This window comes from Hyperoodon ampullatus, assembly GCF_949752795.1.
Source record: "Hyperoodon ampullatus genome assembly, chromosome: 14".
In the NCBI taxonomy this organism is placed as follows: domain Eukaryota; kingdom Metazoa; phylum Chordata; class Mammalia; order Artiodactyla; family Ziphiidae; genus Hyperoodon; species Hyperoodon ampullatus.
This window is the reverse complement of record NC_136927.1, coordinates 25,464,214-25,483,668: the sequence shown is the minus strand read 5'-3', so window position 1 is coordinate 25,483,668 and position 19,455 is coordinate 25,464,214. Positions and strand designations below refer to the sequence as shown.

At 52.2% G+C, this 19,455-nt stretch overlaps 1 protein-coding gene across 2 annotated transcripts in view; it reads right to left on the bottom strand.

The window, feature by feature from the left end:
* MGRN1 (mahogunin ring finger 1) overlaps positions 1-19,455 on the bottom strand; it is a gene marked incomplete at its 5' end in the record, with an annotated part of 51,641 nt that overhangs the window by 20,446 nt on the left and 11,740 nt on the right. For both annotated transcript variants that reach the window (XM_079718356.1, XM_079718357.1), the window contains 4 exons: positions 5,816-5,933; positions 7,003-7,149; positions 7,797-7,885; positions 9,460-9,578. In XM_079718356.1, the coding sequence (XP_079574482.1) occupies positions 5,816-5,933; positions 7,003-7,149; positions 7,797-7,885; positions 9,460-9,578 (473 nt within the window). The remainder of the gene's footprint in view (positions 1-5,815; positions 5,934-7,002; positions 7,150-7,796; positions 7,886-9,459; positions 9,579-19,455) is intronic.

Below are 19,455 nucleotides of genomic sequence, written 5' to 3'. Positions count from 1 at the left end.
CTGGGACAGAGCATACTCAGCACTGCCAGGTTCGGGTCTGGCTCTACAACCTGAGCATCAGGTCCCGATCCTAATGCAAAAGTCTCGAGCAGGTGGCCGAGAGAGCACGCGGTGAGCACGCGGTGAGCATGCAGTGAGCACCCGCCCCTGGAGCTGCTTGTGTCCAGGCTGCAGAGCCGAGGGGGGAGCTGGCCCAGGAGGACCACGTTGGGTAGGGACTCCAGGGCGCGGGGCTTGGTAGGAACGTGCGCGCACAGATCCACAAGTGGGGAGGTGTCCAGGCCTACCCAGGACCCACAGCCTCAGGGTAGAAGGGCTGCACCGCCACAACTTGGACCTGGGAGAGGGAGGGACCCGCTTTCCCCGCTCCCGCCTTGCTCTGGGGTGCCCCACGGGGTGGGGGGTGACCACACATCCTCTACAGCTATCCCGGGGCCAGGGGCCTCCCACACGCCTGCTTCTGCCCTCCCTACCCTGAGCCAGGGAACAGGGAGCCATCTTGCCAACGACCATCCCACAGTTACCCCGGTGACGACGATGACGATGACGAAGCTGAGGTGGCTGTGATGCGCGGGCGCTGCCCTTCCCAGGCTGTCATCAGGCCCAGGAGGGGAGCCGCTCAGGTGACAGAGCTGGACGGGGAGCAGTGCGGGCCCTGCCGCCCCCGCGCTTCCGGCCTGTTGCTGGAATATAGTCGTCAGCGCTGACGTGGCGACTTGGTTGCTCTGAGGAGCGGCCAGTGATTTGCATTTTCTTTCTCCCTTGCACGCTGAGTGCTGCCTCAGCACCAGCTGACGGGTGGAATAACAGACACTGGTCTGGGGAGGTGTGACGGGGGCTCCTGCCCCGCTGGCCGTCGGGTTCACGATGGACAGCCTTGCTAAGTAAGCACCCTGCACCCCGACCTCACAGACCCCTGCGGCCACCTGCGAGGGAGGGACTGTTTCTACTTCCAGCTGGTAGTTGGGAAAGCAAGGTTCGCAGAGGTGGCATAACTTGCTGGATGCTTCATAGACAGAGTGACAGAGCCAGGGGTGCCTCCAGGCCTCGCCCACCTGTGTCCTCCCAGCTCCTGGGAAAGGCCATCACTGCTGCCTGGACGCCGCTGGTACTTCTGTCCTGGAGACTCTGCTCTTACCAAGCCTGACCACCTGGGGCCTCCTGTCCAGCCCTGTCCAAACCCTACTGCAAAGGTGCAAATGACTGCTGTCCCACTTTTCAGGTGGCAGCACCCCGACTTTCCCTGAGGAAATGTGGGAACAACATCTCTCCTACCCTGGTACTGTGTGGTCTGGCCAGAGGATGGCATGTCCACCTGAGCACTCTGGGACGCAGGCGGGGACCACATCTCTCACTGGTCTGCAGGGCGCCAGCAGAGAGCGAGGCCAGCTCAGCAGGAGCACACCCTTCCTGATGACACGGGCCCCTGCAGACACCCAGCCTTTTCAGAATCTATGCCAATAAGTTCCTGATTTTCTTTTCTTAAGCCAGACTGAGGTGCTTCTGTCACTTGCAACCAAAGAAGTCCTGACACAGACACCACTTTGAAGGCTCTGCTGCAGCAGCCTTCCCGGCGCCTCCCACGAACATTCAGTGCCCAGACCACAGGGCAGCACGCTACATGTGACATTTGTCCAACGGACTTTGCAAACCCAACAGAAGACCCAGTGCTGAGCCAGGGACAGAGGTGGAGACGACAGGGCACCATGACCCCCGCTCTCCTCAGACACCAGGGCCTAGGGGTGGGGGGGAAACCCTGGGAGTGCAGGGACCCAGGAAGCAAGGACCACCTCCTCGCAGACTCCTGCTCCCCAGAGCTTGGCACATGAGTCACGCCCCAGAGCCAAGCACGTGGGGAGAGGACAGAGACTTCCACCCTCCCAGAGAGTCTGAGGGAGACACTTTTTAGTTTTTGGCCACGCCAGGCAGCATGCGGGATCTTAGTTCCCCGACCAGGGATCGAACCTGCGCCCCTGCAGTGGAAGCGTGGAGTCTTAACCACTGGACCACCAGGGAAGTCCCAGGAGACACTTATTTTTAGTGCAGGGGGTGAGGCTTTCTTAGGGAAAAAGGCGGCCAGGTCAGGAGAGAGAGCAGCAGCTGATGCCAGCAGGAGTCTCGCCCAGGCTCCCCTCAGGCTCTACTGTCACAGAGAAGCCGTGGACGAGGGTCTTTGCAAGGCCTAGGTCAGATGGACACTGGGAAATAGGGGAAAGGCAAAGGGTGGGGGAGGAGGGGACATGGCTTTGACTAAAATAAATGGAAGCCCATAAGGAGCTAGTGGGAAAACTGCAAAGAAGCCCCACGAGCCACGAGGAGATCTGTAGGTATTGACCTGGAAAGACTCCACAACATGGTGCAGTAAGAAAAGAAAATGACGCACGTGTGGGGCAGGGGGCACATGGGAAACCGCTACACCTTCCTCTTAATCTTGCTGTGAACCTTTAACTACTCTAAAAAAGTCTTACACTTAAATTAATTTAAATTAAATTAAAAAGCAAACTGCAGCCAAGAGGAATGAAAACATACATCCACACAAAGACTTGCACACAAATGTTCACAGCAGCATTATTCACGACAGCCAAAAGGCGGAGACAACCCAAATGTCCATCAACTGATGAAGGGATAAACAAAATAGGATCCCATCCATCCAGTGGAATGTTATTCGGCCATAAAAAGGAATAAAGCACCGATACATACTACAACCTGGACAAGCCTTGAAGACATGATGCTGAGTGAAAGAAGCCAGCACAAAAGGTCACACAGTGTCTGATTCTGTTTATGAGAAATATCCAGAACACACAAATCCAAAGAGACAGAAAGTGGATGAGCAGTGGCCAGGGGCTGGGGGAGGAACGAGGAGTGATTGCTAGTGGGTAGAGGGTTTCTCTTGGGGATGACAAAAAAGTTCTGCTAAGGCAGTAGTGACGGCTATACAACTCGGTGAATATAGTAAACACCACCGAATTATACACTTTAAACGGGTGAGCTGGGGACATCCCTGGTGGTGCGACGGTTAAGAATCCGCCTGCCAATGCAGGGGACATGGGTTTGAGTCCTGGTCCGGGAAGATCCCACATGCCGCGGAGCAGCTAAGCCCGTGCGCCACAACTACTGAGCCCGCGTCCCACAACTACTGAAGCCTGTGCGCCCAGAGCAACAAGAGAAGCCACCGCAATGAGAAGCCTGCACACTGCAACGAAGAGTAGCCCCCGCTCACCACAACTAGAGAAAGCCTGCGTGCAGCAGCGAAGACCAAACACAGCCAAAAATAAATAAACAAAATAAATAAATTTATTAAAACAGAAACAAAAAAATAAAAGGGTGAGTTGTATAGTATGTAAATTATGTCTCGATAAGTTGTTTTAAAAAAACAAGCTACAAAATAATATTTGTACAGTATGACTGCATTTTTGTAAAAAACAAATGCATACAGGACAAAGTCTAGAAATACACCCCACATGGTCAGAAGTGGTCACTTCTGGAAAAGGAGACTGAACTGGGAGCATTCTGCTTGACAGATTCTGTGTAATTTGCACATTTTACTATTAGCATACATTACTGTTATAATCTTTAAATAGGCAAATCTGGGGAAAATGGCTAAAAAAAGGGAGGATGGCCAGGCCTCTGATGGCACAATGCTTGCAGCTGAAGGGACGCCTGGCTGTGTCTGGAGACATCTTCAGTTGTCACAATTGCAGCAAGGGACATTTCTGACACTTGGTAGGCAGGGGCCAGGGAGGCTGCTCAACATCCCACATACATTGCGTGTATTCTATCACAATAAAAAACACCTGTAAGAAAAACTGAGCTGATTTCAAGAACATATTAGTGGGAATTCTCTGTCGGTCCAGGGGTTAGGAATCTGCACTTCCACTGCCGAGGGCCCAGGTTCGATCCCTGGTCAGGGAACTAAGATCCTGCAAGCCGCATGGTGTGGTCCCCCCCGCAAAAAAGAACATCTTAGCTGAAGTGATAATCAGAAAAGGCAAAGATGAGGACGGGGTCCCAGGATAACAACACTGGACAGGCCCACCAGGCCACACGCTGACAAGCTGAGGACGCAGGTTCCCTGATGCACTGAGGGAGCAAAGGGGGTGCCCTTGTGGAGCACCCAAGACTGCACAGGGGATGTTTCAGGGCCAAAATGCCAAGACTGGGCTATCTCAGAGGTCACCAAGCTGAGGTGCAGCCTCAGCCCAGCCACCCCGCAATCATCATAGGTGGGGGCACCCACTCACCTGCCCTCCCAGCCCCTCTGCCCTTGGGAAGCTGCCCCATCCCATTCACAGGAGGGTGGGTGGGACCAGATGCACCTGCCGGGCATCTGAACCAGAAAATGCAGGGACGGAACCATCCTGATGGCACAGGGCTGTGGGCAGGGGGCCCCCAGGACTGCTATTCAGCTTGGCCTTTGACTTCGACGGCCCCACCCGGCTTCCAGAAGACCTGTCTTTCTCACGTGGTAAAACAGAGGGGGCTCCTGTTGCAAGACATCAAAGTGCTCTGACCAGCAAGCACACGTGGTCGGGAGTAACTACCAAGGCGTGGCCTTCACCATCTGACATACCCGTGATCCAGAACCTTCCTGGCAATTCCCACACCACACCATGCCCTGCTACCTCCAATCCTTCCCACTCATGTATTTCAGTAACATAGTACATGACTACCCTCTGTCAAAAAAAACTAGAGAATTCAGCTAAGTCAAAGAAGCCAGACGTGAAAGGCCACATACTGTACGGTTTCATCCATATGAAATGTCCAGAACAGGTAAATCCAGGGAGACAGAAAGCAGATTGGTGCCAGGGGCTGGGGCAGGAACAGGGATTAACTGTAAAGGGCATGAGGGACCCTACTGGGAGGATAGAAACATCCTAAAACTGGATTGTGGTGATGGCTGTGATCACAGATTTACTAAAAATCACTGAATTGAACACTTAAAATGGGTGAGTTTTATGATATATAAACTCTATCTTAATAACCTGGTTTAAAAAAACAAAAACAAAATAATTCAGGGGTGTACAGAGTATTGATACTCATACTGTACACATGTAGTGTTTATGTGTGTGTCTCCCTTATACCAAGCTCCTTTGCAAAAATAACCACTGTCTTCAGCTTGACGGGGAATATTCTCTGGCTTTTCCTCAAGGATTATGTACACATACATGTACCTGCAGAAGTGGTCTTGTGCACATATGTGGCTGTCACATATGTGCGATTACATGGTATTTGTCTGTAATGTGCTCTTCTCCAAGCCCAGGAGGTGCTTCCACATCAGCATGTACAGCACACATAAGCTCTGTCAGCTACTTTAAGGCTCACGACATCCCAGAACGGAGCTGGACTATGGTGCCCCCATTATATATACAGGGGGTTCCCATGATGTCAGTGAACCAAGCGATACTTCCGTAACGGACGTGTAGATTGTTTCCAATTTACTATTACAGACAGAGCTGCAGTGAGCACCCTCCACGTCGTGTAAATCACTGTCCTTAGCTACGGAACCACTGGGTGGGAGGCATCCTGCCACGCTGCAGCCCCGTGGCCCAGACAACCATACCAGAGCCTATACGGAGCTTCTAACTGCTGCCGCTCCATCCGGCCACGATCATCCAGTCCAGCCAAGGCCTGCACCGACCGCAATCCACAGTCCAGGTACCCCGACTGGGCACACAGACCTTGATCAGCAGCCATTCCTGACACTTATCAACCACGTGAGGAATCTGAGTGAACAGGCCCCACTGTGCTTGCCCCCCTCCAGGGGAAGGAACTCGGGGAGGGGCCAGGGGAAAGCGGGGCCCAGCCAAGATGTTACCTCATCATCCTTCCACTCCGAGAAGTCGATCTTGAAGGAGGGCAGGGAGAACTGCTGGCTCACCCCTCGCTTGTAGTGGACAGTCTCGGACTGCAGGGCCGGGCTCTTGGGGGTGTACCTGAAGGGGCCGAGAGAGAAAGGACAGTGAGACAAATGCTCTGCCGCGTCCCATTCTCCCAGAGCCCACACCTGCCCAATTACTGCTACCTTTCCAGACTTGGCTACACCCTTCCATTTGGCTTTTATGGTTTGTTGACATTTTTGAATGAATACAGTACAAAGATGCACAGTGCAAAGTGACCCCCAGCCCCAGCTTCACGCGTGCTCCCAGCCACCTGCTTCTCTGCCCCGTCCACAACCCGTGTGTCACTCCTGGGAAAGCTGAGGCATAATCACGCCTGTATGAGCAGGTGTTTCTTCTTTAATATTCAAACAGCAGTCCACCTACACTCTGCTCCGACCACTCGTGTGCCCGAAGCTGTCCCCCAGTCATCACAGATGGAGGTGCCGTGTTCTTGGGACACTGCGTGGGTTCCACCGCGGTTTTACTCTAACTGATTCAACCAGGCCCCCACCGGTGGACACCAGGCGGTCGCCAACATCTTGCTATTCCAAACAAAGCTTCCAGGACTCTCCTCTGCACACATCTTAACCACACATGCAAGCATGTCCCCAAGATAAATTCCCAGGAAAGGAATGGCTGAGTCAAGCAGCACACACATTTTCAATCCCGGTAAGCTCTGGCATCTCCCTATGCAGGAATCCAACCCAGGACCCTCACCTACCTCCCCACACCTGCTGTCCCTGGGGCCTCACTCAGTCTCTATGACAAAGGACACTCTCGAGGGCCTTGGCACGTCCGGCCTGAGACTGACACTGGGGGAGGGGCTGCTCTTACACGAACAGGGACTCACAGCCCGAGCTCTCAGCCACTATTCCACCCCCGGATCAAATCTGGCCTCCGAGGGATTTCCTCTGACAGGACGGAAGTGGGTGCGTTTCTGCCCATCCTGCCCGGGTCTGGCCTTGCAGCCTGGAGGCAGGCCTGCCATGGTCATGCTGAAGTTGCAGATTTCAAACTTTTGGGGCCAGCAGGGCCCTATTTCAAATCAAAGCTCCAAAAGTTCAAATACACAGTACAGACAGAAGCAGAACCACTGGGCCTGCCAGGCCCCACGGGGACTCACGCAGCCGTCCCATTCAGGAACTCCTCCACTGCCTGGCAGTAGATGGTGATGGCCACCCGGGCGTCGGCATCGAAGGTGAACTCCAGGCTGTAGAGGACTCGGGGCTTCTCACCGTCCTCAGTGGGGCTGTCAGCACCGTCCTTGTACCTGTCCGGGAGACAGAGGAACAGGGCAGGTCAGGGGCTGCGCCTACGAGGGTGTCCCCACCCCATACAGCACCCCCGCCCCCGCAGGGGCCCCAGAGTCAGCTGCCTGGCTGCATCCCACCTTCCTAGGAACGTGGTGGCCGTTTCCTGTTTGGACAACAAGGCCCAACAACGCAGGGTCCTCCTTCCCCTGTCTCCTGCCCACAGAAAGGGAGACTAGTCCTCTGGGTTTAGAAATGGCCCCGATCCCTCAAGTCTTCCGGGTTTGAGGCGGTTTCTCAGCCCACTGACGCGCCGGCTGGACTGCTCGTGGCAGTGGGGGTGTGCTGAGCGCCGTAGGGTGCTGAGCGGCATCCCTGGTCCCTGCCTGCCAGATGCCAGTAGCACCACCCTCGCCCACCCCCAGCTGTGACAACCAAGACTGTCTCCAGACCCGGGCCCAACGCCCCTGGGGCACAGGAGCCAGGCTGGAGTTCCACAGGCAGAACCTGCAGGCCCCTCCCCTCCCCACCCCACCCTCCCCCAGGGGCAGCTCTGGAATCGAGTCCTGATTCTACACAAGGGGGAGTAGGGCCCGGGGCCACTCTCTCCCAAGCACCAGGGGCCCATGGGGGGCCACAGCGCGGCAGGGGGCGGGGCGAGGGTTACCTCACGAGCCGGAGGGAGTCTTTGCGGATGTTCACCAGGCTCCTCAGTGTCTTCACGGGCTCATGGGGGGCAGGGGTGACGTAAGGAAACTAGAAGGGAAAGAGCAATTCCAGGTAACCCCCAGGGCACGGCAGAGGAGGGAAAACAGGGTTTCATCAGAGCAATGGTCACAACCCTGCCTGGTCATCCTGGGCCCTCGCACTGACCACAGGACAGCACTCCCCTCATCCACATCCAAGGAAACCACAGGCGACACGGCCAGCATGTGGGAGAGCCGGGACCGGAATTGCCGTGAGGATTCTGGGTCCCCAGTTGCAGGAAGGACCCTCACCTGGGTCCCCGGGGCAGAGGTTAGGGTTGGGGCTCCCAGGCCACGTTCCTGGAGGTGGGACCTGCCGTCTCACTGCTGCCCTGAACAAGGCAGGCTCTCCACACGAGGACGATGGTCAATACAGATTTCGGAAGGGACTTGCGCCACACAGGCACGCACGCGCGCGCGCACACACACACACACACACACGGGTGCTGTAAAACTGGTGGTGTCTGGAAGGCTTGGGCACGGGGTCAGTCTCCTGCTGGTGACAACGCACTGAGTCTTCCCATGTTGTCACTGGGAAGCCGGGTAAAGGACACCCGGGGTCTCTCCATCACTTCTCACAACTGCAGGTGACTCTACGATGGTCTCAAGGAGAAAGTGACACAAGACAACAGATCTACAGGTGGCCTGCAGAGCCAGGTCCTGGGTCTGAGCCAAGGCTGCAAAGACGTGGAAGGCAGGTTCTGCTCCTACTGTCACAAACTCGGGAGGGTGGGGAGCTCAGTACAACGTGGAAGCCCCACTGGCCCCATGGGTGGGGGACCAGCACTCTGGGCCCCAGGCCAGTTAAAGGACCAAGACTTCATGTCAACCAGCTGCTCTACAGCTAAAACAGCCTGGAGACCCCTGGTCCAGGGGATACCACCCCCACCAGGCCCAGGACTCAGCAGGCTTAGGGGACAGAGTCCAGTGTTTCCTGAGAGAGAGGGCCTCCTGCCTGGGCCCTTGGCCACGCAGGGGACCATTATCTCAAGATGCAAAACCCAGGCCCCTGCTCAGCAATCCCCCACAGCCCTCTCTCTCTCTAAGAGTCTCCATCCATCAAACGTTCCCTTCTTTATTGCCTGCACCCCACATACTAAACAGGGCAGGGTCTGTCCTTCCAGCCCCTGGAAGAGTCCTAGGTACATAGCAGGTGCCAAATGTGCGTTGAACGACAGGACAGCAGTGTATGAAGTGCACTCCTCTGGTGACTAGTGAGGGCGAACTTGTAAAAAACAGTCCTGGCCGTTTGCGTTTCTGCTTTGGATCACATCTCTTGCCCACTGCTCTATGGAATGTGGATGTTCTTTTCTCTTTTTAAAGACAATCATCCAAGAGGCCTGGGATGAAATCTAGAGCCTTCCTCAGCCCCACAGTCTGGATGCACCGGGTTCAGTAGCAGCTGCTCTGTACCCTAGGGACCAACCCACAGCCATCCAGCCTCTAAGGGGGGACAGGCCTCACGCACACATCACATGCACACGTCCAGATGGCACCTCCGCCCCGTTTGGGGAGACTCGGTGCCTGCTCGCAGCCAGGGGCCTTGCCACCACTGCTCATGTGCCCAGCCCCACCGAGACCCACCTGGACCGGGCGATTGCCCAGGAAGTTCAGATCCATGTTCTCTCCAAAGAGGTAACCTTCAGGGTGGGGGGTGTCGAATTTCTCACCTCCCATGAAAAAGTGGGAGGCAAAGTAGTTTCCTGGTTAAAAAAGGAAACACAACTGTAGACAATGAGGCTCAATACAGCCCAATGGGAGCATCTCGTGGCCGAGAAGCTCAGCCTGAGAAAGGCCAGCTCCAGACGCAGCCTCAGCCCCTCCACCTGGCCCGCGGCCTCTCCTCCCCACTCCTGGACTCATCCAGACCCCCGCTCCAATATCACTTCCTTCTGCAGCAGGTTGAACTGCGTCCCCTACAAGGACATGTCCCAGTCCTCACCCCTGGCACCTGTGACCTTGTATGGAAATAGGGACTTTGCAGATGGGATCCAGTTAACAGGAGTCAGACTGGATGGGGGCCCCTAAACCCAGTGACCGGTGTCTCCATAAGAGAAAGAGGGAGATGTGGACACAGACACACACAAAGGGAAGAAAGCTGTCTGACAACAGAGGCAGAGATTGGAGTGATGCGGCTACAATCAAGGAGTGCCTCGAGCCTCCAGAAGCTGGGAGAGGTGGGAAGGAGCCTCCCCTAGAGGCCTCAGAAGGAACCAACCCTGTGGACACCTCGATTCTGGACTTCTGGCCTCCAGAACTGTGAGAATAAATTCTGTTGTTTTAAATCACCCAGTTTGTGGCACTTCGTTACAGCGGCCATAGGAAACGAATACACTTTATCTGACCCCCAGACTACATCAGCCTCCCCACCCCAAATCTGAGCCCTGAGAACTTTTTCACCTCAGTGCTGACCACAGTTTAAAACTGTGTGGACCTGAGTTATTTCATTTCTATCTGACTCCCCTCCATGAGGACTGAGGCTATAGGTCCCTGGCACACTTAGGCACTAAATTCATGTTTCTTGTAAAAATAGATGGCTACAAGGCAACGGACATGGGTCAGCTTCAAAGAACTGAGCTCACAGCCTTGGGAAACACTAGAAGTACAGCCTCCCCCAAGCTTCCTGATCTGATACTTGCCCACTGTCCCCCGTTTCTCTCTGGCACAGTGAAAGGCCCGGTAACTAGAGGGCCCTGTGAATTTTGTGGACCAGAGGGAATTCTGGGCCCCTTGAGCTTTGGTGGGCGCCCTGCATGGATCTGTGTGCCCTTCCTGAGAACCACAACCCCAGTTACGCGGGACACAGCCTTGGCTGCCTAGGCCGGGAGGCCCAAAACCAGGAGTACAGCCTGGTGGCTCTTGACTGCAGGGAACATAGCCAGGACATATCAGGCCAGGGCGTAACCCCAACCCACGTGTGGACCAGGAACCAGACAGAGCCAACTGCAGTGAGAGAAAAAGAATAAAGTGGTGACTAGTTAAATAAATACAATACTCCTGATTTTATGAAACACCATATAATAGCTGCTAAAGACCGTCAAACAGACCTGGATACTGACACAGAAAGATGGTCATGGAATATTCGTTGGATGCATTCCAAAACCCCTTTTGAGAGGTACCGCACACACTTAGGCGTGCATGACGCAAGTTGTGAGTACACAGAGAATGGTCAAAAGGACGCACCCAAAAAGCTGCTGAGAAGTCAGTCGGGAGCAGGTGCGGCATGGACAAAAGCCCAGATGTTCTGTTCCATGTTAGATCTTTTCACTGAACATGAACCACTCGTGGTGCACTTATCAGAATAAAAAGACTAAGTGTGATGCAGGGAAGCACCTGGGCCCTTCCAAAGTCACCTGGGATTTGCACTCAGTCCCGTCTACCGCACTGAGAGCATCAGTGGATTTTAATGTGCAAAGGCTTTAAAAAGGTGGTTGTTCCCACACTGGCCCTATTGGCGTGGGGCACAGGCGGGCTCTGGACCTATCTCTGGACAGGTGGGCCTATGGCCCACCCAACCTTGAGCCCGGATCATAGGGCAGGTGAGAGGGGTGTCAGCTGGGAGCTCTGGGGGAAGCCAGCTCGAAGCCACCTGGTCCGCCAGGACTATGATTAGGCCGTGACAATGGCACACAGCACAGCACAAGCAAAGTCACATGCACTAGGCTCTGTGACAAGTCAGGGCCACAGTGGCATGTGACAGAGGGTGCACGGAAGCCCAGCGGCTGCCTGGGCCCTGCCCTGCCAGGACCTCCACGCTGCTCACAGGCCCTGAGGTGGATCCAGAGGCCACGCAGCACTGGTCTGGAGGGAAGGTTCCAGGCGAGACAGGCCCCTGGCCCGGAAAATCCTGCTCCAACCTCCCCCTGGGGGACCCTAAGGCCCAATCACATTATGTCCAACAAATCTCCAGAATTTCCGCTCCACAAGCAGAAAGTGGGTGAGGAGGTTCTCCTCTAAGAAGGCCCCATGTTCTCACCTCCTGGTATTCATGTCTCTGAGGAGACTTCCCAGACTGAAAAGGGCTGACCTGTGTAACAAGCAGGACACCGTGGAATTGACAGAGTGGGACTTCCAAGGCTCTGGGGGAGGAAGCCGGCTGCCGTGCTGGACACTCAAACAGCCCCATGAAGGGGTCCATGTAGTGACAAACTGAGGCCTCCAGCCACTGGCCAGCACCAACCTGCCACCCCTGTGAGGGAACCACGTGGGAATCAGACCTTGTAGCCCGGCTGACAGCAACCTCAGGGGAGACCCTGAATCAGAACTACCCAGCAAAGCCACTCCCAAATTCCTGACCCACAGAAACCGTGATAATAAGCATTTATTGTTATAAATGGCCAAATTTTGAATTTGTTACTCAGCAAGAGATAACTAACATGATGGGCTTCGAAATTCAGTCTGAGTGACCCTCTCTGGGCTCCTGAAAATAACATTTTTCTGCGGCCACCACGCTGCTCAACGCCACCACCATCTACCGCTGGAGTCCTGCAATCCACTCCCCAGTCTCCCCACTTCCACAGCCCCAAAGGCTGTTTCCCACATCCCAGTGCTCATAATGAGGGGCCTTCTGATGCCTCCCTAATCACACCAAAACAAGTCCCAGACTCCTCCCCATGGCTTGCAGCGGACCCTGCCAACCCGGTCCGTACCCCAGGGTCTCTGTACTTGCTGTTTCCTCTGCTTATGAAGTTCTTCCCCAGAAGTCTGCCTTGATCCTTAGACCTCATGTGTCCTCCTCAACAAGGCCTCTTCTGATCATTCTTTTTAAAATTTGCAACTTCCGCCCTCCCACCCTGCTTGCTGACCCCCCACTCCCAGCCCCCTTCCCTGCTTTGTTCTCCTCCACAGCTCTTTCCACAACCTGACGATACACAGGAGGCCTGCACGTCTTAGTGTAGTTTTTTTTTGTTTGTTTTTGTTTTGCGGTACGCGGGCCTCTCACTGTTGTGGCCTCTCCCGTTGTGGAGCACAGGCTCTGGACGCGCAGGCTCAGCGGCCATGGCTCACAGGCCCAGCCGCTCCGCGGCATGTGGGATCTTCCCAGACCGGGGCACGAGCCCGTGTCCCCTGCATCGGCAGGCGGACTCTCAACCACTGCGCCACCAGGGAAGCCCTTAGTGTAGTTTTAAGCTTTAATAACTTCAGAGGTATAAATGCTACAAACGGAAACCTCCAGATTAAGAGGCAACGGATGAGGGTTTTCTTTGGGGGGGGGCTAGGTTTTTTGGGGGGAGGCTTTAACTGTTTCTTTTCTAAATTAATGTGTATTGCCTTTTTTTTTTTTTTTTTTTTTTTTTTTAATGTTTGGCCACACCTCGAGGTTTGTGGGATCTTAGTTCCTGGACCAGGAATCAAACACGCACTCTTGGCAGTGAAAGGGTGGAGTCCTAACCACTGGACCACCAGGGAATTCCCTAACGTGTATTGCTTTAAAACAAGAAAAATTATTTTAAAAAGACTGGAAGGGGACTTCCCTGGTGGCGCAGTTGTTAAGAATCCACCTGCCAATGCAGGGGACACGCGTTCGAGCCTTGGTCTGGGAAGATCCCACATGACGTGGAGCAACTAAGCCCGTGCACCACAACTACTGAGCCTGTGCTCTAGAGCCCGTGAGCCACAACTACTGAGCCCACGCGCCTAGAGCCCGTGCTCTGCAACAAGAGAAGCCACCGCAATGAGAAGCCAGTGCACTGAAACAAAGAGTATCCCCACTCGCCGCTACTAGAGAAAGCCCGCGTGCAGCAACGAGTACCCAACGCAGCCAAAAAAAAAAAAAAAAGACTGGAGACATGGGACAAGGACGTTAGAGCAGTGACCATAAAATCACAAAACTGGAACCACGCTCTGGAAAAAACACTGGATTGTACGTTTTAAAAGGGTGAAGGGCTTCCCTGGTGGCGCAGTGGTTGAGAGTCCGCCTGCCGATGCAGGGGACATGGTTTCGTGCTCCGGTCCGGGAAGATCCCACATGCAGCAGAGTGGCTGGGCCCATGAGCCATGGCTGCTGGGCCTGCGTGTCCGAAGCGTGTGCTCCGCGGCGAGAGAGGCCACAGCGGTGAGGAGCTCGCATACCACAAAAAAAAAAAAAAAAAAAAAAAGAAATTTAAAAGGGTGAAGTTTGTAGCATGTGAGTTATATCTCAACAAGGCTGTTATTATGAACTGGATGCACTTCAGTTGTCAGCTGGTAAATCATAAACAATTTTTTTTGGTATTAGATCTTTATATGATCTTTCTATCTTTTGGCAAATAACTTGGAATTAGATGCTATTGCTAAATCAAACCCGTTAATTCCCATCTACTTTATTTACGTGAACAAAGTTTCTTAACTTAAAATGAAAAACAGAACTAGAAGTGCTGCTGAGCCATCTCATTCCAGCAACAGGTTCTATTCAACTGTGACTACATGAATTAACTGGGGGGAAAGCAGCCTATCCACTGACTTAAGAGATATATGTTCAATTATTTTTTTTTAGTATTTATGTTTGTTATTTATAAAAACTGTAGGGACTTCCCTGGCGCTCCAGTGTTTAAGAATCTGCCTTCCAATGCAGGGGACACAGGTTCCATCCCTGGTCAGGGAACTAAGATCCCACGTGCCACAGGGCGGCTAAGCCCGCGTGCCGCAACTACTGAGCCCGCACACCACAACAAAAGAGGCCGTGTGCCGCAGCAAAGATCCCGAGTGTCGCAACTGAGACCTGATGCAGCCAAATAAATAAAAATAAATATTTTTAAAAAAACTGTAATATTTGTGATGTTTTGACCAACTGGATATTTGTAATGGCCACTCAAACCAGGAGAAAAATTCTCCCCTTTAAGATTCTAATTTCAATTTATGTACATATTTTGGTTGCATACGATATAGGGACCAATAAAAGACTTTCAAGCATAAAAAGTTGGAAACACCTCACATGCTCGATAAGGAAATGGTCCAACACACCGTGGCAGTGACAGGATGGAACCAAACATCAGGTAAAGGAGGGAGCGGGGTCTCCGAGTATCAGCACAGAGCAGGTGCAGAACCAACACAACTCAGACACGGAGGACGTGAAACATATCACAACGCAGCCCCGCAGCACAGATGGTGGGACCCCACACTTGGAGGAGGAAGAAACCAACGTGGGGAGGACATGCCTGAGTCCACAATATGAAAAATGTTAACTGTGGACTCTGAATGGAGGGCATTCCCTATATTACTCTCTGTATTTTCCTGTATGTTTTTAAATGCTCACACTTAAAAATTTTTTATTTATTTATTTTTATTTATTTATTGGTTGTGTTGGGTCTTCGTTGCTGCACGCGGGCTTTCTCTAGTTGCAGTTAACAGGGGCTACTCTTCGTTGCGGTGCGCAGGCTTCTCATTGCGGTGGCTTCTCTTTGCTGTGGAGCACGGGCTCTAGGTGCGCGGGCTCCAGTAGTTGTGGCACACGGGCTCAGAAGTTGTGGCTCGCGGGCTCTAGAGTGCAGGCTCAGTAGTTGTGGCGCACGGGCTTAGTTGCTCCGCAGCATGTGGGATCTTCCTGGACCAGGGCTCGAACGCGTGTCCCCTGCATTGGCAGGCAGATTCTTAACCACGGCGCCACCAGGGAAGCCCTAAGTGCTCACATTTTAATGAAAGGAACTTTTAAAGGAGGAATGTGCATCCTAGGGAACTGGCAGCAGATCCCAGGTGTGTGCCTGTGTGTGTGTACAGGTGTATATGCATACATATATGTGTGGATAGGTGTGTGTATATCTAAATGTGTGTGGTGTGTGTGTAGGTGTGTGTGCACATGCATGCATGTGTTGTGCTTGTGTGTGCATGCATGTGCATCTGTGTGTGCACACTTTGGAACCAAGGGGAGCAGGCAGGGCTACGAAGAGGAGAGAGGGAAAGAGAAAGACAAGACAACCGCGGGGGAGAAACACAAAGGAAGACTTGGAGGTGGGAAGAGAAGAGAAACCACCCCCACAGCCCCCAGGCTCTTCTTCCATGCTGAGTCAGTGCCCCAGCCTGGGTTCCCCACAGAACCCACTGAGAGGGGATGGAACCTGCCCCCACTTTCCATGTGGGAAACTGAGGTCAGAGATCACCAAGCTAGTGATGGAGCCACGGCTCAAACCTGCCGACACCAAGCCCACCGTGTGTCTTTTTTTTTTAATTTATTTATTTATTTATTTATTTATTTATTCTTGGCTGCATTGGGTCTTCGCTGCTGCGCACGGGCTTTCTTTAGTTGTGGTGAGCAGGGGCTACTCTTTGCCGCAGCGCGGCTTCTCATTGCGGTAGCCTCTCCTGTTGTGGAGCACGGGCTCCAGGCGCAGGCCTCGGTAGTTGTGGCTCGCGGGTCTAGAGCGCAGACACAGCAGTTGTGGCGCACGGGCCTAGGTGCTCCGTGGCACGTGGGATCCTCCCAGACCAGGGCTCGAACTGCGTCCCCCGCCCTGGCAGGCAGACTCTTGACCACTGCGCCACCAGGGAAGCCCCACCGTGTATCTTAATCCCATGCTGGGCACCTCCCCATACCACAGCACAGGGGACAGACAGGGGACGGCAGTCAGTGGTGTCACTGCCGGTCACACATAATGAGCCACGTGAGAAGGGCGTCTCAATTGTGAAATCCTTCCAGAGGGCCTGCCAGAGGACACGGGTCCTGATTTTGACCTAGAAGCCCCAGCTACCTGGCACAACCCACTCCAGTACTCCAGGGCCTCAGAGGAGCCATCCTCAAACTTTATGGCTAGTATGTGGGTTCCTCAAAAAATTAAAAATAGAACTGCCATATGATCTAGCCACCCCACTTCTGGGTATTTACCCAAAGGAAACAAAAACACTAATTCAAAAAGATACATGCATCCCGATGTTCACTGCAGCATTATTTCTAATAGCCAAGGTATGGAGGCAACCTAAGTGTTGTCAATAGATGAATGGATAAAGAAGATGTGATATCTATATATATAGATATATAGATATATAGATATAATGGAATAGTACTGGACCATAAATAAAATGCAATTTGCAACCACATGAATGGACCTAGAGGGTATTATGCTAAGTGAAATGAGTCAGAGAAAGACAAATACCACATGAACTCACTTAAGTGTGGAATCCAAAACACAAAACCAACTGAACAAAACAAAACCAGACTCATAGATATAGAGAACAAACAGGTGGTTGGCAGAGGGAGGGGGCTGAGTGAAATAGGTGAAGAGGATTCAGAGGTACAAACCTCCAGTTATAAAATAAATAAGTCACGGGGATGTAATGTACAGCACAAGGAATACGGTCAATAATATCGTAATAACTTTGTACAGGAACAGGTGGTTAATAGACTTGTCATAATGTATGCAAGTGTCAAATCACTATGTATCAACAGTACAAAACTAACATAACATTATATATCAACTATCTATCTATATATTTATAAATACATATATATTTTTTGCTTCCACCCATCTTATTTTTTTCTTTTCCATTATAGTTTATTACAAGATATTGAATATAGTTCCCTGTGCTATACAGTAGGGCCTTGTTGTTTTTCTATTTTATACACATTAGCTTGCATTTGCCAATCCCAAACTCTTGATTTATCCCCCCCACCAATTTCCCCTTTGGTAACCATAAGTTTGTTTTCTATGTCTGTAGGTCTGTTTCTGTTTCGTAGATAAGTTCATTTGTGTCATATTTTAGATTTCACATATTAGTGATAATTAGTATTTGTTTTTATACCTCACTTAATATGATAATCTCTAGGTCCATCCATGTTGCTGCAAATGGCATTACTTCATTCTTTTGTTATGGCTGAGTAATATTCCACTGTATATATGTACCACACCTTCTTTATCCATTCATCTGTCAATAGACATTTAGGTTGCTTCCATGTCTTGGGTATTGTAAATAGTGCTGCTATGAACACTGGGGTGTATGTATCTTTTCAAATTAGAGTTTTCTCTGTATATATGCCCAGGAGTGGGATCACTGGATCATATGGCATCTCTATTTTTAGTTTTTTAAGGAACCTCCATACTGCTTTCCATAGTAGCTGGACCAATTTACATTCCCAGCAACAGTGCAGGAGGGCTCCCACTTCTCCACACCCACCTCCAGCATTTGTTATTTGTTACATCAACTATACTTTAATTTTTTTTAATTATGGCTAAAACAAATCCATGTCTCTGTCCCCTCTCTGCTGTCGCAGCCAAGGGACACTCGGGCTCAGACAGCTCACCTCCTCTCTGCCCAAGGGATTCAGACTCTGCCCTACTTATGGGTGTCCCAGTGACCTGGATGACAAACAGATGAACAGCCACCAAAACAAAGACCAAGAGTGCCCTTCCCGGGAGGCTCCCAGCGTCCCCTCAACTCGGCTATTTTCCTTTACATATGTCAGGTGTGGAAGGACAAGTCAGGTGTAAAGCAGACACGTGTTCATCATCTTCCAGGATGAGGAAAATCAAGGCTGGTTCTGTGACGGCCTGTGGAGGTGGAGGCAGAGAGGTGCTGCCCCTTCCTCACGGGCCACAGAGTGAGCCAAGCAGACTTCTGGGGTTCCTTTCTGTTTTGTGTGTTCCACTTTTACAGGTCTAGCTGTGCGCATGTGTGTGACGATCATCATTTACAACCGAAAACTGGAAACATTCTAGTTGCTTAAATGAACTAACCCTGCTAAAGAGCCAGGTGCCAGGACACGCAAAGATATCCCTGGGATCAGAGTCAAAAGGCAAAGTGTTGATCAGCATAGAGACCACAGATGGACTCTAGGGGAAAGAAAGGGTCAGGCAGGATCCACGCCAAACAGACAGGAATCTCCGAGGAGGTGGGGAGAGAGCGGGAACAGTAAACCATGCCCTCAATGTTCTCCCCAAGAACATTGGCTATGCACCCAGAGTTCTATTTTTTTAAATAAATTTATTTATTTATTATTTATTTTTATTTTTGGCTGTGTTGGGTGTTCGTTACTGCACGTGGGCTTTTCTCTAGTTGTGGCAAGCAGGGGCTACTCTTCATTGCGGTGCACCGGCTTTTCATTGCAGTGGCTTCTCTTGTTGCAGAGCATGGGCTCTAGGTGCACAGGCTTCAGTAGTTGTGGCATGTGGGCTCAGTAGTTGTGGTGCATGGGCTTAGTTTCTCTGTGGCATCTTCCTGGACCAGGGCTCGAACCCGTGTCCCTTGTATTGGCAGGTGTATTCTTAACCACTGCGCCACCAGGGAAGCCCCAGAGTTCTATTAAAACCTGAGTTTATCAAGAGACCAGAGTCTGGAACCCTGCTACAGAATGAATGTTCGTGTCCCCCAAAATTCGCATGTTGAAACCTAAGCCCCAATGTGATGGTGTTAGGAGGTGGGGCCTTTGGGAGGTGATCCTGCCTGATTTACCCAAATCTCCCAACCTCTGAAACACCCACAACAGAAAGAAGCTGGGCAGGACAGATGCCACCCAGCATCCCTGTGGGGACAGCCACCACTACGACCACCACAGCCACAGGGCAGCTCCATGGCTTCATCAACTCCTGGTTTCCCCCAAGAGCTGAGTGAAGAGCCATGGTCAGAGGCGGAGCTCCTGCAGCAGGGCATCCTCAGACTAGACGCCGTTCCAGG